General features: G+C 46.5%; 1 protein-coding gene across 3 annotated transcripts in view; it reads left to right on the top strand.

The window, feature by feature from the left end:
- Positions 1-27,397, top strand: part of SPOUT1 (SPOUT domain containing methyltransferase 1) — a 111,252-nt gene that overhangs the window by 61,900 nt on the left and 21,955 nt on the right. For all 3 annotated transcript variants that reach the window (XM_085614041.1, XM_085614040.1, XM_085614042.1), the window contains 3 exons: positions 603-692; positions 965-1,014; positions 1,297-1,427. In XM_085614041.1, coding sequence (XP_085470167.1) covers positions 603-692; positions 965-1,014; positions 1,297-1,427 — 271 coding nt within the window. The remainder of the gene's footprint in view (positions 1-602; positions 693-964; positions 1,015-1,296; positions 1,428-27,397) is intronic.

Below are 27,397 nucleotides of genomic sequence, written 5' to 3' on the forward strand. Positions count from 1 at the left end.
CCTGGAGTGGGAGCGAGGAAGGTGATGTGGGAATCTGGGCTTCATGGAATGGGTCCCTGTCCAGTGTGACAGGGCGGGCCTGGGGCTGCCTGAGGGTGGACCGCCGGCGGACTCGTCGCAGTGGATGATGAAGGTCTGACATGTTGCTGCCTCCTGGATCAGGGGAGGTAACTGCCCTTTGGTCGATCTGCCCCCTCCAGCCTGGCTCCTCTGCATCTGAACCGCATCGGTTTTAGGGGTTTCAGGCTCGATTGCTCCTGGTGTGGGCAAGAAAACCAGTTATTGATCTTAGACCGTTTTCCATTTGGTCTTCATCTGTGTTCTGACCTTGTCTTTCTCTTTTTTCCAATACTTTAACTTTGTATGTCATTAGCACGTGTCAAAGAATTATGTTTTCGTTAGAACAATATAGAAATGATAACATTTAATCTCTTTATATTCATCCCGGTCATTTTTCTTTACAAACTTAAATCATTATTTTATGCATAACTGTTTAATGATGTGCTTAAAGTTTTAGATTTAAAAATTAAAATAAAACCAAGACTTCAAGGATATCGCTTTTACTTCTTGTGTGCTCATGTTATGTGCCTTCTCTCTTTTAGGAGCGTCGAGGGAGAGTTCACAGGAGTTGGGAGGAAAGGCAAGGCCTGTTTGCAGATGGCTCGGATTCTTCAGTACCTGGAGTGTCCACAGTAATAGTTCATCCTTTATTTCTGTACTCCAAGTCTGTCTGCTCGTGTTTTGTTTGCACAGGTGTGCGTGGATACGGTCCGTGTTAATTTGATGAACCATAGGTGAGCGATGCTGTACAATGTAGACACTCGTGATCGCAGCGGATGGGGATGCGTATGAGCCCCAACTGTCAACCTTAACTTGGAGTGACGGGGATTCTGTTTCCCCTTTATTGGCTGTACATATTTGATCATTTCCGGTGACTTCTAATTTATTCTGGTTTATTTTACAGATACCTAAGAAAATATTTTTTTCCTGTGCACAAAGATCTGCATTTTGCAGGTAAATTTCAACTTCTGTTCTTGCCTAGACACCAACTCCCTCAGGAGTTTAACTTGTGCATCAAGCGAATGTGGGTTCTATGCACGTTTCTTAAAACACCCCAACCCCTCTTTTTTAAAACCACATATTATTCCTTCCTGTACTTCCCTGCTTTTTTCAGTGGTTGTGGATGGTGTGGGGAAAGTCTGCCAATTAAAGGAGCCTGAAAGATATTCGCTGTGAATCTCTTCTGAGTGGGGTACATCTTGCTGCTGTTGTCTTAACTTGCATCCTTTTTTCCAGGGCTCCTCAACCCTTTAGACAGTCCTCACCACGTGCGGATAGACGAGGAGCTGGAATACCGAGAAGGGGTAGTGCTGGATCGGCCATGCAAACCTGACAGTGGCTCCTTCGTTAATTGCGGCCTTCGGAAGGTAGGTCTGTGATGGTGCAAAGAGTGTTTCTTTGAATCCCTTCTGTAGCCAGTGTTGGAGGTGGACTGTCTCTGCTGTCTCCTTGTTGGTGTTTGGACAGGTTGCACTGGTATCTTATTGCCCAGTGTGTGGCTGCCATGTCTCACTGCTTCCTCTTAGCCATCTGCTCATGCTAGGGCTGTCCTTGTAACATTAGGCGTCTGCTGTGGGACAGCAAGCTTCTCCCTACTGTCTTATTGTCTTTGGGTGTGTGACAGTAGGGTTCTCCCTAGTGCCACCTAGTCTGCTAGTGCACGTGGTTTGGGTTTCCCTACTGCCTCATTCTGGTCGTGTGTGGCTGCTTTGCTGTCCCTACTCTCTCTTTTTTGGCTGCGTCTGTGACAGGCCTCTTTCTGGTGTCTCTGTATTGTCTGGTGGTCTGCGATGGGAGGGGGCTACCATGTCCCTGGCAGCTGCCTATTGTGTGCGTCTGTTGCTGGGCTGTTCCTGCTGCCTCCTCATTGTTCAGTGTTGAATGTGTTAGGGATGTTTTCTTGTCTCACTTTCTCCTTGGGTGGTGATTTATGTTTTGACTATTTCGTTTACCTCCTCGCTACCTTGGTGGTTTGTGACTGGGCTGTTCTTTGTGTTTCCGCATTGTTACTGTTGTATGTGGCAGGGCCGAGGTACTTTCTCAGTAGGTGAAGTTTCACTGGGCTGTCCCTGGTGTCTCCTCATTTGTTGGTAATTTGAGACTGGTTTGCCCAGGTGCCTTTTTGTTGGCTTGTGGTTCCTGGCCGATTAGTCTCTTAGGGTTTGTGCTGATGTAATGTATCATGGAATTATAGTGGGCGCTTGGACTGCAAAACCTTTTTTCAATCTTTTGGTTGAATAATATTTATATCTACGTACGTATGTCACTTCTTAGACTTTCTAGTTGTCAGTGGCTTTTGTTTGCGTCACACTGCCCCTTTTGTCTTATCTCACTCCTGTTCCTCGGCACGGTTATACGAGCTAAAGGAACTGAGCTTCCAAAATATTCAACTAGAGTAATGTCCTTTAGATTTGTTTTGGTTTGTTTTTGTGTTCATTTGTGATCCTGCTGAACCAGTGCTACATGGGATACTCTTGGTGTCACCATACCTGAGCCATGTTGTAAAAAAAACAGCTGCTGCCAGAAACAAGAAAAAACAGACCAGACCTGAAAGTGCTAAGCAGAAATAGATACCCCTAAGAAATTTAGTGGCCACTATTGCAAGTGTGTCCAAGACACCAGGAAGCTTGTTTGGAAGGAATAATGCTCCACAGCTGAATAGAAAAATAGGAGGAACGACTCTGAGAAAGATGTGTATTGTGGAATCCACTGCCACCCGAGACAGGTCAAACCTGCACATGGATCATGCAGACCAGGTGCTCGCATCCACCGAATGACGAGGACCTGTCAGTGTGACTGGTTTCACGCGGCTTCATTACCACTGGTCGTGACAAACAGATGCCCACAGTTGTACAGTGGGCGCTGATGACCGGATGCTAGAATAACCAAACTCCACTAACATGCAACAGACGCAGACGGGTCCATTGAGCTGGGGAACAATAAACCTCTCTTATTAAGCGCCAAGATGCCTCCGGGTGAACGTGCGCTTTACAAATACACCTAATGTTATGGGCCAAACCTGCTGATTCTGCATGATCAAACCCACCAGTTTCCTTACCAACCTCCCTGGTGCTCATTAAGGCCGGTGGTCATCTGAGAAGCAGCTTTTAATTACAAACCCATCGGTTTGCAGGTATCTCTGTTTCATATGTAGATTTGTTGTTTGAAACTCACAACATTTTCGGAAAGATTTCACCAAATCCTCCCCCCAAAAAAGTCCAGCGGAGCAAGTAAGTCTTTTTTGTGGTGTTCATGCTCGTCAGTGGCATCATCTCCTGGATCGCCCGACGGATATTCCTTCCTGAGCAATGGGTACAACTGGTGATCTCTGGAGGATCCTCTTGGATCTTAATCCACTAAGCCAGGACCCACCCTGGGAAGCCAGTTTAACACGCCCTGTGCATGCAGCTTTGATTTCAGCTTCAGGAGGAAGATTATTTTATGTGAACTATAAACCTTACGATTCTTCTGATCCTTTGAGAATGTAGATACCAAAGTCTCTCTCCAACTCTGGAGCCACAGAAATGACAAGTGGTAGACTCGTAGCTGTGAACATGTGAGTACATGCGTGTGCGGGCAGCTCTTGAGAGACTGCAGTCTTGTGCAGCCTGGTATCTGCGCATAGGTACCGGACGCAGAAGGGACTCTTCAAGGATTAGTACCGACCTGGGGCAGGGTTTATAATGTGCGGGGCATTCATACTAGTTCTGCGGTGCTTAAACAGTTTTGCACATTATAGGAGAAATCTGCATCCAAGTACGGTTTTGCATTACTTAGGCCAATATGGTTCACTCCGGTATTAGTCTATGGGTAAACATGCGTCCCCATGTAGATTTCCAGTCCCTGGCATCATACCTACACTCGTAATGGCTCTTTAAGAATTTTCATAGTTCATGTTAATTCCTCTGTTCTCCAGCAAGATGATCAAGGGCCATCCATCTACTGGCAAAGGAAGGGGTGGGGAGGAAATCTGTTAATTAGCTTGTCACACTAGGCCAGAGGTCTTCAAACTTTTGTAGGCTGAGCCCCCCCAGCTGATTTGTTTTAAATGTCGGGCCCCCCCACCACCGGACAGAAGTTTCTGGAATCTCGTACACCACATAATCGCCACCCTCATATCCCAGGCCATATCCGGCAAATAATGTCCAACACAATAAGTGTGTTTAGTTAACTGCAGGTTTGTGAGTGGTTGTGGTTAAATGACAGAGGCTTATTACACAGCTCAAAACTCAATCTTCCAGCAGGTACATTAGTCACCAGACACTGGTGAACCACACCTGAATATAAGTGATGGCGCTTTCATTGTTGCCTAAAAACTGCTGGATATACAAGGAACTTTGCAGTGTCAGCCCCCAGTAACAAAACCGCCCTCACCTTTCCAGCCTCCCAGGGAAATGCCTGATACCCGGTGTAGCCAGTCCGGCCTTGCTACCACCCTCCAATGGTGCCCCTCATTTTCGCATAGACCGTCCTTCATGTGTATTTGATTTCTTTTATAGTGCTATTCATCCCAAGTATGAACGGCAGGGTGTCGGAGTGCGTTACATCACACTCATTATATAAAGACAATGACTCATATAAATATGAAAGTCAATGTACTTAAGATAATTGGGCTACAAGGTGTAATCATTCTTTCATCCATCATTCAGTCTTTAACCATTCATTCATTTCACCATGTCCTTCCATCTGTGTGCCCATCCATGGCCACACATATTCAACCATTTGCAAACCTTTCCATCATATATCCTTCAATCCATCATTTAATTCATCCATCCATCCTTTCACTCATCCATCCCTCCATATACCCTTTCACCCTATCATCCGTACACTCGTCCATCCAACCAGCCATTTACCCATCCAGCCATTCTTTCATTTACTCATCCATCCACCAGTCACTCACCTTTTCACCCATTCACCCTTTTAGTCATCCATCCATCCTTATTTTCTCTCTCCATCCCCCTTTCTCTTAGCCAAACTTCCACCCACTCATCCACTCACTCATCCACTCATGAATCCATCCATTGACCCTATCACTCATCCATCCTTTTTCTCATCCATCCTTTCTCTCATTCATCCTTCCTCTCATCCAGCCACCCTTTCACTCCTTCACTCATCTACCCACCCTTTTGTCCATCTACTCTCCCTTTTACTCTCATCCATCGTTACATCCACCTTTTCATTCATCTGTCCATCCACCCTTTTACTTATCAATCCATCCATCATTTCACTCAGCCATCCACCCATTCACTCGCACATCATCCACCCTTTCACTCATCCATCCACCCTTTCACTCATCCATCCTTTCACTCATCCATCCAACCTTTTACTCATCTATCCACCCTTCCACCCATACTTCCATCTATTTACCTTTTCTCTCATCCATCCTCCCACTCACCCATTCATCCTCTTTCATTATCCATCCATTCACCCTTTCATTCACCCATTCACCCTTTCACTAATCCACTCAGTCATCCACCCATCCCTTCACTTACCCACTCACCCACCATTTCACATGAATTATGAGCTAAGCTTTCGTATGCTGATCTGAGGGCTTAGTTTTCTCTGGGACTAAAAACTTGCGGGTGTTTTTTCAAACACCTGCAGGATACTTGCATCAGCCTTTGCCTCACGTACCTCCCAAGAGCACTTGTCGATGTAGTGCATCGACTGTCCTGATCCTGAGGTCACTGTAAACAATTGCCTGAAAGTACTTAACTGCCACAAAAGTAGTCATGACACAGAACATCCCTTTGGAAACACCTTGTCCCCATGTTCCAGCCCTTCAACTACACCTGCTGAGTGAACCGGAACAAGGTAAAGGTGGAATGTATGCTGCACTTGTTGTTTCAGCAGCTTCACTGAATCCCCACTACCCGATTTAGGTTCATGTATTTTCACTGTTCAGTCTTGATGGGAGATGTACTCATTCATTCATTCATTGAGTGATTATACTTCAGGCCATGATAGGTTGTCACTCAGCCAGTATGGACACTCTTCTTTTGACCACCACCTTAAGGGGTGAAATGATCAACTCAGTCAACAAGCAGACATCAAAATGTCCCTCAGCTGACCTTTGGCCATTTCCTTCCCCATTTTCTTTCTAACTATATCTTGCTCATCCTTTGCCCATCTCAGTTTTTTGCCCCAATGCTTTCATGAACGCACTTTGGAAGTTAGGTAAACTTCAGTGCTTCCCATTCCTATCCAGAAAATGGAACAGTCCCTACCTACATTATACACCCAGACTAAGCAGCTTAACTTCACCAGACCTGGGGCGTAAAACAGGCCCCTGCAAATCCTGCGGCGCAACGGCCCCTCATCCATTCAGGCGGCGCCCCATTCAGCCCAGGACCAATAAGCATATGTGAAACTCTGGCGCCCCTCCACACATTCTGCAGGGCGGGGCCATCTTTTTGTGTTATGTCACTTCACCAAGCACTTAGAAACGGGGACAGTCATTTCAGCTGCAGTAGGACGCAGGGAGTCTCCTCTGCCATGAAACCGAACACGAAGGAACAGACAGTCCACTGTAGACTGTCTGTTCGTTTGCTTTCGGTTTCATAGCAGAGACTCCCTACCTCCGACTGCAGCTGAAGCATTTCAGCTCTAGCAATTAACCCATTCCTGGGACGGTTAGCTCTTCCCAGAGGGAGGCAACGTTTCCCTTGAGATTAAAAAAGCATGGGCACGTCGTGACCCATCCATTTGCCCTCCAACCCTCCGTGACTGCCGAACCCCCTTCACGTCCTCCCACTCCCCTCATCTCCCCCCCCTCAAAAACAAAGGCGAAGAGGCAGACCACTGGAGCCACCACAGGGGGGACTTGCCAAAGTTTTGGTGTGAAAGGATCAGGCAGGTATGCCTGCTAGGAGTGCAGCTGAGTCTCTCGGGGAAGCTCTGCCCATGGATAAATTGAGTTTGCCATATTAGATTTTCCCAGAATGCTGTGCAGGAGGGTTGGGTCAGGGTGGAGTGATAATGTGGCACCCTGGTATTGCCCAGAGGTGTGACTTTTAGAACTTTTCACCTCCACTTAAACTCCTGCAAACTGGAGAGACCGATAAGAAGACCCTGAACCTGGGAGTGACAACAGGAAAACAATCCCCCACTGGAAGGAGAAGCACATGATGCCCCTGCAAGTATGAGCTTAGAGACTTTGACTCCAGCTGACCCCCGGGTTAGGATGGGTTTCACCAGGGACAGTGGCTCTAGCTTGCATACGCCCCCTGAGGAACAGTTAAGGGAGTGGATCTGCTGGGATATCCTTGGGACTACTGTGGTCTGACCTTTTGATCTGCTGAAACACAGGTGCTCTGCACGTAGGCAGGAGGCCGTGGAGCCAGGGGAGCGCGTCAAGGAGGCGGTTTTGCTTGTTGGATGTGGAGCGGCTGCGCAAGATTCCACCCCCTCCCCCTCCCAAGAAGGAGAAGAGCAACAGAAGCCAGGGAGAGGATGGGTCTCGTGCAGGGAATCCTAACACCCTGCTACCGTTGAAAAGTGCCCTTGGGGGCCGGGAGGCCTGAAGAGAAGGCTCCTGGTGGCTAGTGCTGACCATCGAGGACAAAATGAGGCTACAATTGTGCAGATTGGCCCTATGGGTCCCAAGACGCCCGCTTCCCGAAGGCCTACCTTATTGATAATGATTGTCACTTACATTGTGATATCAGAGTAGGTGGGTGGAATAGGGTTATAGTGTTAAGGACTCACTGGGGGTGTAACCTGATATGAGGGTGTCACCATCTCATCTACTTGATTATATGTACTTGTAAATACTGTGTAATATGTAGTAGTAGTGTCTGTGTAATGTACTTTTGATTTTAATTGGAAAAATCACTTACTGGACAATAATCTGAGTGGTGTTATTGTGTACCAGTGAATTGGGTGTACGAGCCTACGCCAGCTCCACTGAGAAGGCCTTGGATTAATCTGCTTCACTGTCTGAGGGACTCAAGAACTAGCATGGGGTACTTGGGTCCCCCAAAAAAGACAAAGGTGAACCTGGTTGTGATGGACTCTCATCCTTCTCAACTAATAACCCAGTTTCTTACAATAGCTTATTAACTGGCTCTGACAGAGCTGACCAGAAGTCTTTAGAATATTCTGATGGTAACACATCTGGGCCCACAGCTTGCCCATTTTACAGCCTCTTGCCCCATCTCCAGTAGTGTGAAGTCATTATGTGAAGTCTATTATCTCTGTCAAAAACGTTGCCACTTTGCGCTTACGGGGCAGTTATTAAGGGGAGAGCGCTGTCCCTGATGATGGGACACAAAACTGAACGGAGGCGACGGGTTACCGAAATGGAGACGGAGATACTTCATCTCAAACAGGAAACTGCACGCACCCCAGCCCGCGAGGCCCAACACTTACTTGAACTTAAGAAACGGGACAACAAACAACTGCTCTGTGAGGAGGCCAGTCAACGAATCCTCGCCACCCGACACAGAATTTATGAGTTGGGAGAACGCACTGGTAAACTGCTGGCATGGCTGGAGCGGAAAGAAATGGCTGCGCAATGGGTGGGAGCGGTCAAAGGGCCGGATGGGGTGTTGATCACGGACCCTCAAAACATCCCCGAAGCGTTCGCAGTATACTATGAGCAAATATACACCCCGCCGCAAATCTCACAGGCACATCGGGCGGCTGACCTCCTGACCACTATTCAGGTGCGGTGTCTCTCCCAGCAAGACCAAGAGACACTGGAGTCGGATATCTCACTGGAAGAAATCCAGAAAGCCATACGAGATACCCGCTCCGGAAAAGCCATGGGCCCCAACGGCATCCCGATAGAATTTATTAAATCTATGGCTCTGAAACTGGCACCCCATCTGCTAAACCTGTACAAGGAGAGCTATGAGACCGGCGCCTTTCCGGCCGAAATCCGCAATGCCACCATAGTGGTTATCCGCAAACCCGGCAAACCGGCGGATGAATGTGCATCGTATAGGCCCATCTCCCTGATCGCAGTGGAGGCCAAAATCCTGGCTAAGCTGCTGGCCAATCGCCTGCTCCCCTATCTTGCGGCCTTGATCCACGCAGACCAGTCGGGTTTCATGCCGGACCGTAATACCGCCCGCAATCTGCGTCGTGTACACGGGGCCTTCGGACGGGCGGCAACAATCCAAGAGGAAGCACTATTGCTTGCGCTTGATGCTAAGATGGCGTTCGATACGGTTGCATGGGAATATCTCTTCGCGGTCCTGGTCCGTGTGGGGATAGGCCCCCGGTTGTTGGGTTGGATTCGACTACTGTATACCATGCCCACAGCCCACGTATCAGTCAATAACCATCGTTCGACTTCCTTTTCCCTCTGCCGTGGCATGAGACAGGGCTGTCCCCTGTCGCCACTCCTTTTTGCCTTGGCACTTGAGCCACTCGCGGTCTGGATCCGGAACGACCCAGAAATTAGGGGCCTTAAATGGACAGCAGATCATGAAGACCGTATCTCTCTATATGCGGACGATATCTTGTTGTACCTGGCCTCCCCAGCGCGTTCGATCCGTCGGGTATTGCATATTTTTCATATATTTGGGGCCCACTCTGGGTACCAGATTAACTGGTCCAAATCCCAGATGTACCCCCTCTGGGGTGACCCGCCGCTGAGCCCTAGGGGATATAATATACCGATAGCGCCACAGGGTTTCCAATATCTGGGTATTTTTATAACATTGGACTCAGCACTATTTTATGAGCGGAACCTTGAGGGCCCACTACAGCGGTTTAAGTCCGATGTGGTCCATTGGAAAACACTGGCCCTTACACTCCTGGGCCGGGCAGACCTTTTCAAGATGCTAGCCCTCCCCCGTTTTTTCTATGCCCTTCAGAACACGCCTGTTAGGATCCCAGAAGCCTACTTCTTAAAGATCGATGTAACTTTGCGTGGGTTACTGTGGGATACCGGGCCGCCGCGCATTGCAATGCAAAAACTAACTATGGGCTGGTATGACGGAGGGATTGGACTACCGGATTTACGCCTTTATTACCAGGCGACGCAACTGATCGCGATAAACCAGTGGGTGTTTGGATCCCACGATGACCCGAGCTTCCGAACGGACCGTTGGCTCATGGGGAAGGGAGGATATAACAGGGCACTGTACTCAAACCCGAAGAAACTAGGCCTGACTGGCCCCATGGCCAGAACGGTGGAAACCTGGCACCGGCTCCAGAAGCGAATGGGATGGTTTGGACGGCTGACTAAGGCTACTCCACTCTGGGAACCAGACTGTCTGGGGCGGCTGAGTACCTGCGCGGAGTTCGATAAATGGGATCTTATTGGCATCTCTACGGTGGGAGACGTATGGGTAAAAGGCAGGAGGGCGTCCTTCACAGAGCTTCAACTTAAGTATCAGCTTGCACCCTCTGAGCATTATCGCTATCTACAAATTAGCCATGCTATAGACTGCGCCCTGCCCCCTGGGACGGCCCTTCCAAACTACTCACCTTTGGAAGACAGATTGTTGCAAGACCCGATGGATCGTAGAGCCATTTCCTTAACATATAAAAAGTTAATTAATAATCGCGCTGATACAATGCAGAAACTACGGGCCAGGTGGGAAAATGAGGTGGGTGAAATGCCTGACGAGGACTGGAGGGATGCGCTAGCCTCCCCTCGGGAGGTGGCGATACCACTGCGGCTCCACCTGGTTCAGCTCAAGGTTCTGCATCGGGTGTATTTTGATGCAACCCTGCTGTGTAAACTGGGTAGGCGTCCAGATGAGCTCTGCCTTCGTAACTGTCATCAAGTAGGTACATTTACACATATCCTGTGGGCCTGCCCCCCCATACAGCAATATTGGACAGAAGTCACCCGTCAGATGGCGCGAGCCATCGGTAAGTCGGTTGCTCCCTTCCCCCAGCTTTGCCTCCTACGATACGGGCCTTACCCAAGTGGAGCAGGAGGGGCGGCGATGGGTTGGGTCATAGCCAAAAGGAATGTTGCCCAGAAATGAGGGGCAGCCGCCGTGCCATCGCTGCGCACATGGGCCCAGGATATGGATGTAGCGATGGTAGCAGAGAAAACGGTCTACAAGAGTCGCGGATGCCCCAAAAAATGGGACCACATATGGGGACGATGGAACAAATATCGGGGGGACATTTGCATTTCTCCCACGATAGAACTCCGACGAGAGAGACAGGCTATATTGGACGACTTGGGTGTGGGAGCCCTGACCGGAACTCATGGGGAAACCTAGCCTAAGATGCATGGGTTGAAGCCTCCCTCGCCCTAAAGTGTGCCGGGAACCACCTTTACAATGTTGTAAAACTGATTTGGTTTCTGCGTTAAATGCCCTTGATGTAATGCTTGTGGTCTCCAATGCCCTAATCTGTATCCAAGCTCAATGGGTGCCATGTGAATGTCATGATTGATGTACTTGCTGCGGATTTCGCTGTTAATAAAATGTTACTTAAAAAAAAAAAAGACGTTGCCTATTATAACATGACAACTCTATTTATTCTCTCAAACCCCCACCCCTAATGTCTTTTTGTCTATCAAAAGACCTTATTACTTATTCCTCCTGCTTCTTGACCTTTCTGATTAAAGCAAAACTCTTGTTTCGATTTATCTTGCCCTTACACATCGTACTACTGGCACACTTCATGGAAGCCTTTGTTATCATCCGTTCAGTACTCCAGCCGCTGCGAAGGCATGCTAAGCGCTTTGGCGGACATGCTGTGGTGCATTTCATTCCCAGTAATGATACTAAGGCTTCCTTTCAGCTTCCTCGACTTCAGCAGGTTCCCTGTGAGTTGCTTGTTTTAAACACCATTCATTGGGTAACCTTCCACATAGAACTGCTTTACAATACAGAAGGTGAAGAAAACAAGCAAGTGATGCAAGGAGTGTTTGAATTTAACCTCAGCCGCTGGTAGTTACTCGGGCCTCATCCCGTTCCATTGTTTTTCACCCACTATACCACCTCCGTTTAGATCGAGTCATGTGTGAATCCGCCATACTCCTGCACTAATTGGAACAGCCCTGCCTGAACTGCCAAGCCTGGTCCTCTCTGAACCGAAACACAAGCAACCCAAGACCGGTTTCAGTCTATTTGGGCCTCTTCAGTAGGGTGCAGCTTGGATCCAGTGACGCAGTGAGCACAAGACCAACACATGCGTATACCCAAAACTCTTAGGGTGTGGGAGGGCGTGGTTTGGACGCCGGGGAAGTTGGCGGCTCAGAGCGGCGCTCCTCCCGTGGCAAGGAAATACGGAGGGATTTGGGGGTTAATCCCTGACACATAGGTGACGGCAATGAAGTTTTCGGCGATCGGAGGTTGAACCCTACCTCTAGGTGGAATTTGTGGCGGTGAGGCGACCCTGGAAGCGAGTTTGAACGCAGTACTCTGGAGACCGGGCGCGAGCGGCGTGCAACAGTGGGAGACCGCCGGCCCCGGAGGGAAACGGATGCTGCCGCTACAATCACTGGAGTGCTGGAAGGAGCGGAGAAGCACGCTGCTACCAAGTAAACAGTGAGTGGACCTGGGAGCGCTTGGACCCTGCCCGACACGCTTTGATACCGCCGATGGGTGCAGTGTGCAAGATGGCGCAAAATGGCGGATGTCGGCACTCACGGAGAGTTTCTGTGCGTCTTGGAATGTGACGGAGATGCGAGGTCAGTCGAGGAGGTGCCAGCGATGGAGTGGTACTAGGCTCTTACGAGGGGGAAGCAGACGAGAATGGTTTAAATAACGCCGAATGTGTGGAAGCAAGGTCAATAAGCGACAGGGTATGGAGAGACAAAATGGCGGCTACAGGGATCTCCGCTGCCCCTGGAGGTGATCGAGACGCGAGGGCTGCCACCGGAATGTGAACAGGAGATCATACCCCACGATTAAGCAGCATGAATGCAGAGGCAGTTGGGTGCACCAGCATATCAAAGGTATAACGTACCACAGGCCACAGGGGTGTAAGCGGCGATAGTGCCTCGGGGCACACAATCATTTCCCGATTCTTGGAGCACTGGCGACGGCGATTGCTGAGACTATTGAGGCTCCTCCCCGACCATGTAATAAGCTGCTTAGCGTTTCACTACCACAGAATCAACATGTGGAGGGCGCAGATGGTGTCTATAACTGATGACAAGATATACTGTGGAGGGGGCGAAGGGAGGCGTGGATGCCATGGCTTTTCCCAGATATGTGTGAGCACCATCATTGCCTTCCGCTGCTGCTGATCTGAGAGCCCGGAGGGTCCTGGGGTTCTGAGCGAACTGAAAGATCTGAAGGCTGAGAGAGCTGAGAGATCGGTGAGGGCTGAGGGATTTGAGAGTGGCTGTAATGCCATAGCCGAGTTTTGTGGAACGTGGGAGTGGTGCGGCTGTTCAGCGAGGAAGCATATGCCCAACGACATGTTGTCTACAGGTGTCCACAGGTGACGTAAGAGATCGCGAGTGAAATTCCGAGGGGTTCCCTGCAATTTAAAGTCACTGAATACGCCATTGACAGCAGGGGAAGAGTTCAGGTGGAGCTGTCGTGCGGTGGTGGTATCTTGCCCGAGTGCCATAATGTGCCTGGTGCCCTAACCAAAGCTATTTGAGCCTGTTTATACTCGTTAGTCTTAGCGACCGCATCAAGTGTCTTCCAGCTGTGTGTACAAAATGGGGCACAAGGACACGAAGAATCTGAAAAGACTTAAGGCTGAACCTCCGCCACCAATCTCACCTATCAAAGGTAAAAAAGATGTGACCGATACGATGGACATAAAATTGAACAAACTAGAGGAGGTGAAGGAGATTGCTAGGTCTACAAAGGAAGAAATTGTAGCTATCCGTAAAGACATCAGAGACACTAATGCCAGACTTACAGAGTCAGAATCAAGAATCAGCCGACTGGAAGACTCAGAGACCAAAACTTGTAGCTCTCTTAGGCGCCTGCATGTATCCACAGATCAGATGTCGAGGAAGCTGTCGGAGTTGGAGGACAGAAATCGAAGAGGGAATCTACGCATTTTTGGTCAGAAGAGTCATATGATTCCTGTGTTCAATTCCTGGAGGCTTGGTTTTCACAAGCGACCAACCTTAACTTCCATCACCCACTGGAATTTGACAGAGCACATAGGGTCCCGGGCAGGATCGTGCCGGGCCAAAAGGGGCCGCGACCTATTGTATGTAAGCCTTTACGTTACCAGCATGCGGAGCAAATACTGGCATTTGTGTGCAAAAATAACCATGTTCTCTGGAAATCTAGTAAAGTGTACATTTCACAAGACTACAGTAAAGAAACTGTCGACACGAGGAAAGTTTTTCTTGCTTTACGACCACAGCTGAAGTCCCTGGGCTACCAATTTGGTTTTGTGGGGCCGGCAAAGTTCCGCGTCTTTATTAAAGTCTCACCGCAGGTCTTCGCTGATCCACTGACACTCAGGAAATGTCTGGAAGGAGGCGAGGAACTTCACATGGATACTTCGTCGGTGGCCTCTACTTCCTCCACTAAATAGGATTCTTTGTTTTCAAAGCAGACTGTTATGTCACTATGTCATTTGTGGCCATACAATGTTGGGTCCTGATGTATTGCGGTGTTGTTGCAATGTGGGGCCCTGCTGTGGAGTAGAAGGGGATGCAAGTCTTATCTTCTGTGCTCTTGGGAGGCTTGCGCATTTAATGCATACATCTAAGACAAGCATATAAGGGATTCTTGCACCGGGTGGTGTTGAGTTGGCTGAGGTACGATAGATAGAAATGAGGGCTACCCGATAGGTTCTTTAAGAAAACAGGTTAAAGTTGGTAAAGGTGGGTAGCTAATGCTGTTGATAGCTCCACGGGGATAGCACAGCGACGGTTCTATCTGTATCTGTTTATGTTGCTCGCTACTTGGTTGGGTTCTGCTGCCTTACGGGCGCACTGATTTTGTTGCCTTTTGTGTTGGGTTAAACTCCTGAGTTCCTATCACGGATACGAGTTGAGGCCATGGGAGGGATACGATTTTCTCCGTGTCACCATGCCTACTAGTTTATCTCGGGGTGGAGGGGTGGGGGAGGGTGTATGGGAGGGAGAGGGGGAGGGGGGAGGGGGGGAGAGGGTGAGAGGGTGGGGTATGTGTTTGATTTCTGTGTTATTCTTTATTTTTGTTATTGTTTATGTCATGTTCCAATGTAAGCCAGGTCCATCATCATCTTGCTGCCAATGCCTATGCCGGTTGCACTGCCGCGACCATGCCGGTGTGTGTGTCATGTTCCAATACATACCAGGTCCACGCTTATTCCGTTGTCCATGCCTATGCCGACTGTGCTGTCCAAATCCTAATAGTGTTTCGGTCTAACACTGGTGTATTCCAGGTCTAACAGCACTCTCTTGTTCACGCCTATACCGATTATACCTTTTCCTACGTACCAGTCTTGTGAGGGATGGGGTGCTCTGGGAGAAGCTGAAGGGGGTCCAAGTAACTACATTTAAGGGTCATTTATTAATAATTCATCACGTTAGCTCTTGAATGGCTGTGTCGTTGTCCACAATTCACACCCCTATAGGTGTGACAAAAGTGAATAACTTGAAACTACTCTCTCTCAACGTCAAGGGTCTCAACCAGCCAGTCAAGCGTCAGAAGGTTCTCGAGTATTTACGTAGACAAAAAGGTGATATTGTACTGTTGCAAGAATCTAAACTTGAGACATCACAATTTCATACTCTCAGGAACACATTTTTTGTTGAGGTCGCAGGGTCAGGGGCGCTGGGGAAGAAAAATGGGGTCCTGACACTGATTGCAAAAAAATCTAACGTGGATTTGCTTTCCTCCGTTTCTGACTCCAAAGGGCGGTGGGTTACGACCAAGCTATTTAAAGATGACACTGAATTTTATGTGACGAACGTATATGCCCTTAATACATGTGACCTACCATTCTGGTCCGATCTGTCCAGGCAAATAGAGACTATCCCTGAGTCAGCCATACACATTTTGGCAGGGGATTTTAATCTACCATTAAATCCAGTATTGGATATGGATTCCAGATGCCCCTTTCGTAGTAATAGATCCCATAAGGCCTTCACTAATCTATGCGCTCGGTTCCATTTGGTAGACACATGGAGGCTACAGAATCCTGATGGGAGGGATTATACCTTTTACTCCCCTCCACATGATTCCTTTTCCAGAATTGACTATTTATTTATAACAAAGAATGGCATCCCTCGCATGGAAGGAACGTCTATAGAACCAAGGGTTCTATCCGATCACTCTTGTATTTCCCTATCCATATCCAACGTCAAATCATCTACTCAGCAAACAATCTGGAGGTTTAGTGAAGAGATCCTCGAAAAAGAACAACATAGGGTAGCGATAGCGACCGCAATTAGAGAGTACTTAGAACATAATGACAGGGGGGACACTACTGACTTGATTCGTTGGGAGGTGCTGAAGAGTACAATAAGAGGGGTCGTTATTAAAATAAAATCTGCCATAAACAAGAACCATAATAAAGCTTTGGAGACTTTAGAAGGAGAAATTGCCGCGTTAGAGAAGGAACACTTGTCTGACAGGAAGGAAGAAACACTGAATAAATTAGCAAATAAGAAGTATGAATATAACAAAATAGTAAGTGAGAGAGCGGGGATTTGGTTAACTAGGAGGAGACAATTCAAACTCTGTACGTCCAATAAGGCGGGGAAGAGCCTCGCGGCATACCTCAAATTCAAAATACAGAAAAATACGATCAATTCCATCAAAGATCAGGGGGGAACACCACACTCGGATCCGGTTAAGATAGCTGAGGTATTCAAACAATTTTATGAGCAACTATATGCCAAGAATACAGAAGTAGTCGTATCCAACATTGACGGATATTTGGATGGGTCCAATCTTCCCTCCCTCTCCACTGCGAATCGTGATGACCTTAATGGCCCGATCACGCTTCAGGAAGTCGAGATGGTCATTAAGTCATTGAAATGTGGTAAGGCTCCCGGACCGGACGGATTCACGGCCCGATTCTACAAGGGCTTTTCGTCGCTCCTATCGCAACCACTCCTGCACTTATTCCAGGAAATCAGTACTTTAGGGGAAGTGAAGGGTACGTTGGCGGAGGCCATTATTGCGGTGCTGCCAAAAGAAGGGAAAGACCCGGCGCTACCAAAGAATTATAGGCCTATCTCGCTCATTAATCTTGACTGTAAGCTCCTAGCCATGATTTTGGCTAACTGACTTCAAAAAGTCCTGCTCAAATTGATACATGCTTCTCAGGCGGGTTTCTTAAAGCATAGATTGTCTAGTGACAACACCAGAATCCTGGCGCATGTCCTTGAAAGAGCGAAACTGCTATCTACCCCTACTGTGGCAATCACCCTTGACGCCGAAAAGGCGTTCGACAGAGTTGACTGGAATTATTTGAATGCGGTCTTGCATAAGTTCAACCTGGGTCACTCCTTCACAAAGTTGGTGATGTCTCTGTATTCATGTCCCTCTGCGAGAGTTAGAGCTGGCGGCTCATTCTCCTCAGCGTTTCAACTGCACCAGGGCACCAGACAGGGGTGTCCTCTCTCGCCCTCTTTGTTTCTGCTGGCCATTGAGCCATTTCTCTATCGCTTGAGAACTAACGACGGTATTGCTGGAATCCCATTTGAAGAGTGTGTAATAAAGTTGACCGCATATGTGGATGATGTCCTAATAGTATCAGAGAGGGCGGAAGAGGCTATACCGGCCCTCATGTCTACCATTGAGGATTTCTCCGGGGTGTCGGGATACAAGTTGAACAAAGATAAAACAGAGGTTAAACTGCTGAACAATTTAGGTAACAGAGATATTATGGGGGACTCTGGTTTGACGTGGCAGCCAGGCTGCTTTAAGTATTTGGGGCTGGAATTTGATAAAGATCTAATCACTACTTTGGGGGTTAATGAAAGCTTGACTTTGAAGAAAATATCTAACTTACTAGAGGGATGGTCCCCTAAATTTCTTTCATGGTGGGGGAGGGCGGAAACCTTAAAGATGATGGTCACCCCATTGGTGAATTATCTGGCTAGTATGTTGCCAATGACATTCTCTGAGGTCTTCTTGAAAAAGGTGGATGGGCTGTTTGGTGGATTCCTGTGGCAGGGGAAGAAGCCCAGGATATCTATGAAGAAGCTACAGCTATCAAAAGAGAAAGGAGGCTTGGGTCTCCCTAGCTTCAGGAACTACCAGACAGCCTTTCTATGTAAACAAGGGGCGCAGTGGTTGAATGAGAATTCGGATTATACTCCGCTGTGGATCGCAATTGAAAAATCTCTGATTGGTGGTTCCCCTCTGATGGCATTACTCTCAATGGATCTCTCCCATCTCCCCCACTCCAAATACATACTACTAAACCCTAGAAGAGCACTTCTGAGACTAGACCAAACTCATAAGGTTGGTTTGCTGTGGAGGAAGTCTACTATGGTATCTTTATGGTATAATCCATCGCTTAAGCTGGAAGGGAAACCTCTGCAGTGGGGAGGTTGGTCTAAGAGGGGTATTAACCTGGTGAAAGATTTATTTGAAGGAGGACATCCATTACCGTTCTCCTCGCTCCAAGCCAGCCACAACCTGTCGCCAATGGATTTCTATGACTTCTTGAAACTCAAGGTTATCCTGTCTACTCGCTCCCTTCATTCGGGTGACCCCTGGCTTAAGACCCAGATACCACGACTTTTGAAGACGGGTCACTTTGTTTCTAAAATTTATAAGATGCTACTCCCTGCCCCACGGAAGGCGCACAAGAAAAATGAATCCAAGTGGGAATCAGAGCCTAACTCTACCGGGTTAGTATTTGACTGGGATTTGATACACGCTGCTGCCCTAACGAATAAGGTTTCCCCGATTCTAGCCCAAACCAAATATATGCTCATTAATAGGACATACTGGACGCCAGAAAAACTCCATAGACTCCACTTGAGGGATAGCCCCCTATGCTGGAATTGTGCAGTCGAAGTGGGAGACTTATATGCTCTTTGGGTGTCCTGTGTTGGGATTATTCTGGGGGAAAGTGTTTGATTGCATAGACCACATTTTCAAGGCCACTTCTAAACGAGAATTTGTCTGTTATACTGGGGGTGCTGGACCAGGAGCTTCATAATGATAATGATCGTCAATTGTTAGATATTTTACTTACTCTAGCTTGCAAGGTGGTACTATGCAAATGGAAAAGCGCCTCGGAGGTCTCATTCAGGGTTTGGCAGGAATGGCTCTCGTTTCTAAGAGGAGCTGACAACGCAGCTCTGCACTCATCCCCCTGGCGCGCTTCCCATAGGAGGCTCTGGAAGTCTCTGGATGAATCTTCGTTCTCATTTGATCCGCCCTGAATAGTTGTGGCGGAAATATGGAGAGTAGGTTAGAATGGAAAGGGCGAGGCGGGGCCGAACAGGGGACACACGACGAGATAAGGCATTGGCAGCCATGGAGCTCATACACCATAGTGTAATCGGGCTTGAGGGTTGAACTTGGTTTCATGACATATTTTCTTTCCTTTCATTTAATTCATTTAATGTTTTATGAGTTCATTCATGGCACTTGGAAGTGATGACCAGATTCATAGCCCGGACTTACGGATCATGTTATGTACATGATGTTTATGACTTCATATATGTTTGTATTGGGGGCGATCCCCCTATAGATTTGTCCGCTTTTAGATCCGGTGGGTCTGTTTGTCGGGGATTACACATGTCATTTATTTTCATTTATTGTTGTGTATTGTATGTTTTGTCATTTTTCTCTTTCTTTATCAATAAAAAAGATTTGAAATAAAAAAAAACTCTTAGGGTGTTGCAATGAAGGATGCAAAAAAGGTAATGGATGGAAGGCTTGAATTAATCTCAGCTGCTTGTAATTGCTTAGGCCGCACCCAGGTCAATAATATTCTTGCCCACTATGCCTCTTTTGGGAATCCTCGGTTGTGACACTTAGCGATTGAAGAAGTAAAAATATACAATCTTAGTCTTGAAATCATGCTACGAGGATTTGTTATCAATGTCCCCTCCCCTTGAAAGTTTCTTTGATCTCCTAGGCATTTGCTGCACGGTCAGGAAAATGCAATGTTCACAATTACTCTTGTATTTGATTTTTTTTTTTAAATACCCCAGTTAAGTTTATATTGGTGCTACGCGGGTGGTAAGTTATAGTTGGCTCAGAAACTATAACTGGTGAATGTCATTCTATTTTATATTAAAAAGCCCAACTCTTGCACCTCTTTTAATCTTTTGGGATTTTTTCAGTGAATTTCTGTGTTTTTTTAATTATGTTCACCCAACTCCACCAGTGTATATAGTTTTTGACCATGCGCAGAAGGGGATTGCATAAAAGGGCAAGCTTCCCACAGATGTGCACCCCCCTACGGACACGTACCGCACATTTTCATGGTTTTTTGCGGTACTACAACACTGGCATCACTACAAGGTATTCCGGTACTTTTTAACACTTGCACCATTCTGCAGTACTCTCGTGGGACCACAAGGGAAGGCCATCTGAGTCTCACAAGAATACCACAGCACCACACAGGGAGCTTGTTGACACCCATGAGAGTACCTTTGGACTCCCATGACCATTTTTCTTTTATTTTGGCCTCTGGGTTAGGGCATCCCTACCCTGCCCCTATTATACCTTATTATTGTGTTTTTTAACGAAAGGTCTCAGGGACTGAGTTGCCCGTGTCCTAAAATGTCAGCCTCAACATTTCTGTAGATGTGAAGGCCAGCCAGTCATAATGCGTAGTATCATGGGACCAGTACAGAAGCAGCAAATGTGGAAAAAAGCCCTCTCAGCCAATCAGAATGCTCAGTTTTTTAAAGTTGCTGTACCGCACTAATACCGTCGGACAAACCATCTAGATACCAATGTATTTTAAAGCTTAACTTCTCACAAAGGGCTGAAAAGATTTCCACCAAATCATAAAATACACGCTTTCTGAGTAAAGAGCTAGCTTTCTGCCAAAATTGATGTAATTCTATTCAGCCATTTTATTTTCTGTATGACTTCTAGAATTTCCCAAAAAATGTCATCAACCTCCGCTGCTTCCTGGGAAGTTTGAGGGGACCTGCCAAGCGGGTACCGAAAATAGGTGGGATCCCAAAACAGATTTCCCAAGACAAATTCCCATATGTAGGTGAAAATATCAGTTAAACATAACAGTTTAAAGCAAAACCACTGAAATTCACCAGCAGGGCCACTGGAATTATGGCAGGGTTGACTAACTTGTGCTAAGAGAAAAAAAAATGATGCCGCTTATATTTTGACAGTATTACTTCATTAGTTTGTAATTTTACACAAGCTAATACTGTCGAGGCAGAGATTGTACCTCTTTAGTATCCGTTCAACAACCAAATACGTAAACAAGCTACTGGAAAATATCCAATTAATCTTTGCGAAGGGCCTTTCAATGCGAACACACACGACACCAGGTTTTTAGTACCTTTAGATCTATTGGAATTAGAAACAAATTAATTTTTTTGTTGAAATCTGAAAATTATGCAGCAGATGGTGGATTATGTGGCAAATGCGGAAAATCCATTATGTAAAAAAAAGGTTTCGGCCGCAGAATCTCAGACTTTCAGTGGTTGTGTTTATAGTTATTTCCGGTAAGTATACCTCGTGCCCTAAAGTAAGTATAACTCCCACCCCCGCCATGCACTGTGTTGTCATCAGTGACTGCATTTCAGCTGTTGTAGTGTTATCAATGATGTCCTGGAATATGTCATGAGTGATGCAGTATCTGAGGTCATAAGCGGCACGTGGCGTGGACATGCCTTACAGTCACTCTAGGGCATGAGTTACAGTTACTTGAGATTACTAGAACGGGTGAATTTCGGGAGTTTTGTTATTTTAAAACGGTATGTTTTAACTGGCATTTTCACCCAACTATAACGTCACTTTAACCTTCTGTTTTTTTCCATTGACTTTCTAGGTTATTTTTTTCTTCTTAACATAAAGTGATATTTTATCACCATACGCAACACCAACCCTGTGCGCTGTGTGTGCGTTTTGCTACTCCCTGCAGCCTCAACTACATAATAAACATGCTTGCTGATGCCCCTTCCCCTCCTTGAGGCACCACCAGGCTCCACAAACCAGCAGAAAGCACTTGCAGAGCATTATAGGGTGTTCCTTGCTTGGAGCAGTGAATAATAGAGGGACACTTGCTACTTATTTGTTATTCACTTAATCTGGTTTTTTTTGGGTAGGGGTGTGACCCAGTGCCCGCCCAACATCGTTAATTTTTGTGGGTTACCACACAGGAGCCTGCTACACTGTTTTGGTTGGGGGGTGGCCCTGGGGCCTTGAGAAGGCTTGGAGTAGGTTGCGCACGACCTCCCGTTTAATTTAGATAACTGCCCCTGGGGATGGGGTCCTGGTGCCTCAAAAATGCTCGGGGGAGAGGAGTGCATGCCCCCTTCCCTATAAAATAAAAGTTACCGCAAACTCCTCCCTTCCCCCACCACTGCCCTTCAGAGCACTGGAGCCCTTTTTTTTTTTTTTTAATTTACCGCAGATAAGCTGATCCACTGGTAATTTTCAGAAAAAAATTTTTTTGCCTCTCCGCCAAGCCTAGTGGGGCAGGTTATCCCTACCCTGCTCCTTTCTATCTGGTTTTTGCCTTTTTGTAGGACTGGGACTCAATCCTGGAGCGCTAAAGTGTGTGCTGCCACATCTTTGCTGATGTGGTGGCACCCAGTCAGATCTTATCTCAAGATCTGTTGGCTCTGCGGCTCCTCCACTAAGTGAAAACAAGGGTTTCAACCCTTAATAGCTCTAAAACTACTGAATGGAATGACACCAAGTTACAAAAAGCACGCAGTCTCGAGCAAGATCTAGCTTTCTACCAAACTTGGTGTCATTCCGTTAAGCCGTTTTAGCTGTAGTTTTGTATAGAAAAGTAAATGGGGAAAATGCATTCTAGGGCCACTCCCTTTTCCCCAGCCCTCGCTTGACTGATCACCCTGAAACTTTCCAGGAAGGAGCGGAGGTGGGTGAGAGTTGTTTGGAAAGTTTTTTGTGAAGATTTGTCCAACGGTGCCAAAGTTATAAAGAAACCAAAAAATGCTTTTGCTACGAAAGTGTGGTCCTACTATTTCCATCTCTGCTAGTCAACACACCTACAGCTCGAACTGCTGGACGGAATGACACCAAATGTAGCAGAAAGGTAGATTTGGTTACGCAGATTCCACTTTTTCTTATGAAAATACAGTTACTGATATCTTTGCAAAAAATAACAAGCTCGTGAAGAGAAATGCAGAGCTCCGATTGGCTGCCAACACTTCAACCAGGAAGTGTTGGCAGCCATCTTAGGGCTTGTGCTGAGTCCCCCAAAAACCTTTAAAAAAAAATAGAAAAAAGAAATGTCAGTGACCGTGACAGGCCAAACAGCATTTTTTTTCCAAAAATACAGCAAAATCACATAATTCATGAATTTGCAATAAATGTTTGCGCTTGTTTTTATTTAACCCCCAGGTGAACCAGGTCCCAAGGGCATGCCACTGAAATAGGAGGGGGTTATTTAACAATTTGTGGCATACTTAATACCAATAGATGCATTCATCCCATATACCTAATCATTTTACTATATTTACCAAGTTATAACATGAACATCTGATATAACACTTATTTAATAAAGACTAAACATAAAACATAATGCACAACTTTTTTTTTTATCCTGCACTCACTCATAAATACTCCAATCATACCTATTATACCATCCTTGCATACCACATCCCAGCACCTCCACACATACACAAAGCAGGTCACATAGCGGGAGGGTGTTCTCTTTCAACCACTTCTAGAAATCCCACCCTGCGGGCCCAGGTCAGAATAAAGTTATTTTTGTAGAAAAGTAGCGTGCTCCTCCATTCCAGTGGACTGCTCTAGCCGAATAAGGATAATCCTGTAGGACCCGCTTATATTTAATGATCCCACTGCACAAAAATGAGGAGTCCTTATTCTATATTATTGAGTCCTCTGGACTCCTATTCGCTGTATCCTTCTTCTCGAGAAGCAGGTATCCTTGGGAACATTAGATGACGGCTACCAAGCTAGCGAGGGCGCTCTCATTGGAGCATTGCCTTATTCCAGACCTAGAATCAGCTGTATAGGGGGCACTTTTTTTGCTCTGGTCATTTGAGATGTCATGAGTGATGTCACTGACCATGTCATGAGTGATGTGAGATGTGAGGTGCATTGCGGGAGCGTAAGTTATAGTTGGCTCTGCTAACTAGAACTGCCGGATTTCTCAGGTTTAGCATGAGTCAAATAAGAGCCTAACTAGAACGTCCCTGTAACCTTTGGGTTTTTTCAGTGAAAAATATATTTCCAGATCATCAAGGAAGGTTCTGCGGCAAATAACACAGTTGCACATGTCCCAAGTCTGACAATATCTTTTGGTATTTTGGTTGAGTTTAAGGCATAAGTGTGCGTCGCCTCTTGTGTCCATGTCTGTATATCCGGACTAACCGCGTCCTTCGAGTGTTGGGCTAGCATTCACCATGCAGTCAATATAGATAGAAAATATACGTCTCATGTTAAATCAGATTGTTATATTTCTAATGTGATCAGTGCTTATGGAGAATCGATTCAAGTTTACTGGACTGAAAGCATAGCAATTTGATCTAAATGTTTCTCTATCGTCTGTTGTTATATATGCCTATCTGTCTGTGATTCATAGCATTTTGAAAAGGCTGTTAGTATCATAGCACCAGTTGAATATAAATGTAGTCCTTATACTATTCACCGATATATTGGTTCACTAAATTGTCAAACCTGAATAGCTAGAAGAAACCCTGCTTTACCACCCATCTCTTACTGATAGTTTCTGCATGTTGTTGACTTGCTTTAGTGGTATAAATGCTTTGGTTTGTGACCCGATGTGCCAGGTTCTGAACTTGGACATATCAAGCGTGTTGTTCTCCGAGTGCGGCTAGGTGGGCATGAAATGTTGCTATCCTAGCATTCTTTAGCTCGTGTACCCTTGTGGTGTTTTATATTGTAACACAAAGGTACCGGCCTTCGGGGATCTCTGCCAGAAATGTTGTAACATGTGCCCTTAATTCTTGAATAAATGTTTAGTCATTTAAAAGTGCTCAGTTAAATGCCTAGAGTTGTCCATCTACATTATCTAGGTGCATTATTATCTGTACTGTTAGTGTTACTGAAGTATGCTCCGACACACAGTGGGTGGTATTTGCCCACTGAGTTTTCTAGTAGGGTGTAACTAATTAAGAAATATTGGATTCTAGAATATTGTGTGTGTGTGGAGTAGTAGGAATAGACTTTGTCCTGGGAATGATTCCATCACTAGGGATTCCCAGTGTATCCGGACATGCGGCTGTGCCAGCTGATATTGGTGGCCTCTAGATGTGGAGAACTAGTACAGTTGAAGTCCCTTGCAGAAATAAAGCTGCCCACAGTTGCTGCTAGTTTTGCTCACGCCTATGAAAAGTTTATCAGGGTGTCGTTATTTCGGCCATGTTTAGATCAATTGTGCATTTCAAAGCTGCCCCTATTAACAGTAGTAATAACCTCCTGACCGCAGACAGCAGATATACGCTGTATGACCTTTAGAGAGGCGTTGAATGATAAGGTAGCTGCTCCTTGTTGGGTTTTTTCGCAACAATGTTTTGGGGGTTTTAGCACAAAATCAAGGCCGATACAACTCACAAACATATACGGTAGAGTGCAATAAGTACCCGCATGAACAGTGACAAGAAACTTTCACAACTATCCCACCCAAGTACCACTTGACTGCATTAGACCTGCATCCGTCCCCTGCTCCCTGGCACCTTATCGCCTTATTTCTTCATCTATCAGGGAGTCGGTAGAGCGGACTGGGGCCAGGACTATATCCCTGTAGTCAGTCTGCCTCTGGGGTGTTTTTGGTGGGCACCCCCCTTGCCTGATAGACAACAACCTCATGACCCATACAATAGTTCATCTCCTCTTTCTATGCTCCGAAGTATGGAGGTGTAACCGCCTTCCACACTCTGGCTACATCGCTTTTTGCGAAGATTAGCCACAGGAACAACAGCGGTCGTTTATACCTGTTCCCCCGTGCCCTCTATATTATGAAGAAGAATCAACTTTGGATCCACTGGAATAAGGGCTTTCCCCTAGGCAAGACGTCACCCCCGCCAGAAACGAGTCAACGCCACACAGCTCCACACTGTGGAGAAATGTACCATCATCTGCTCTGCAGTGGATGCATATTAGGGGAGGCGATCACCCATAGGCAGTGTCTCGTGTTGTAAGCTCTGTGCAGATAGTTTAATTGTATCAATCGGAGACAGGCTGAGAGCGCCATCGCTCAGGGATCACCACCGCCTCTGACCAATCATCTTCATCCAGTGTGTCAATGTTGGCTGCTCCGTTTTAATGACTGTTGGAAATGGCCCTTTTGGCAGGGTCTTCCCTAAACTTTTTGCCTTCCTCCTGTATTTTTTCGGACCTGTTTGTGTTGGTTTTATGACTCTGGGCACTTTACCACTGCTGGTCAGTGCTAAAGTGCATATGCTCTCCCTTTGTAAATATGACTATGTGAATTGGTATATCCATGAATGGCTTATTTGGTTTACCTGTTAGTCCCTAGTAGCGTGGCCTGTGTGTGCCCTAAGAAAATGGGTTATTTGTTGGGGGGGGGGGGGGGGTACCCATCTCAATTAATAATGACAGTCCTTGCTCGGGTGAACTCAGAGTCACTAAATTACCTGGAACTCATCAACCTGGTAGCTGTGGCTGAGAGCAGACGAGCTCAACTTGGAGGCAATGTGTAAAGTATTTATGAAGTGATAAAGTAGTAAAGTTGAAATGCAAAACAATAAAAATCCCCAATCTAATTAGGAAAAGAGTAACATTTGATAAATCAAATGACATCAGAATTACAAAAATCTAATAAAAGGAACTGAAGATGTCTTTTTTTAATAAATTTTATTCAGTTTTGCAGCGGTACAACATAGACCAAAGGCCGACACACCAATGAGGAACATTACTGTTTGTCGCAGTGTACCAGAGTGATAATACAAGAAAATACAGAGAGAACATATAACAACCATGGCTAACCTAGGCACCGGGACCGCCCCTGCCCACACCACGCTTCTTCATCATTGATACCAGATGTCTGCTGGATAGCTGTATCCAACTTCTGAGGGCTGTACCATTACATAGCTACTCTGGGTGTAGGAAAGTGTCCAGGGATTCCACCTCCGGCAGAGATGTGAATTTTTTTTTTTTTTAATTCTTTTTATTTGCATTTTCAACAACAAGACAAACACAACTCACTGCAGCATAAGTATAAAGTGGGATTGACAGCACAGCTCCCCACCAAAACAACAGTAGCAATATTACACCAGGGTGCCATCTCGTCATTTCACAGTAAGTCCCGCACGATCCTCCCACCTCCGCCTACACCCAGTCCGCATTGTTCCCAC

This window comes from Triturus cristatus, chromosome 1_2 (assembly GCF_964204655.1).
Source record: "Triturus cristatus chromosome 1_2, aTriCri1.1, whole genome shotgun sequence".
In the NCBI taxonomy this organism is placed as follows: domain Eukaryota; kingdom Metazoa; phylum Chordata; class Amphibia; order Caudata; family Salamandridae; genus Triturus; species Triturus cristatus.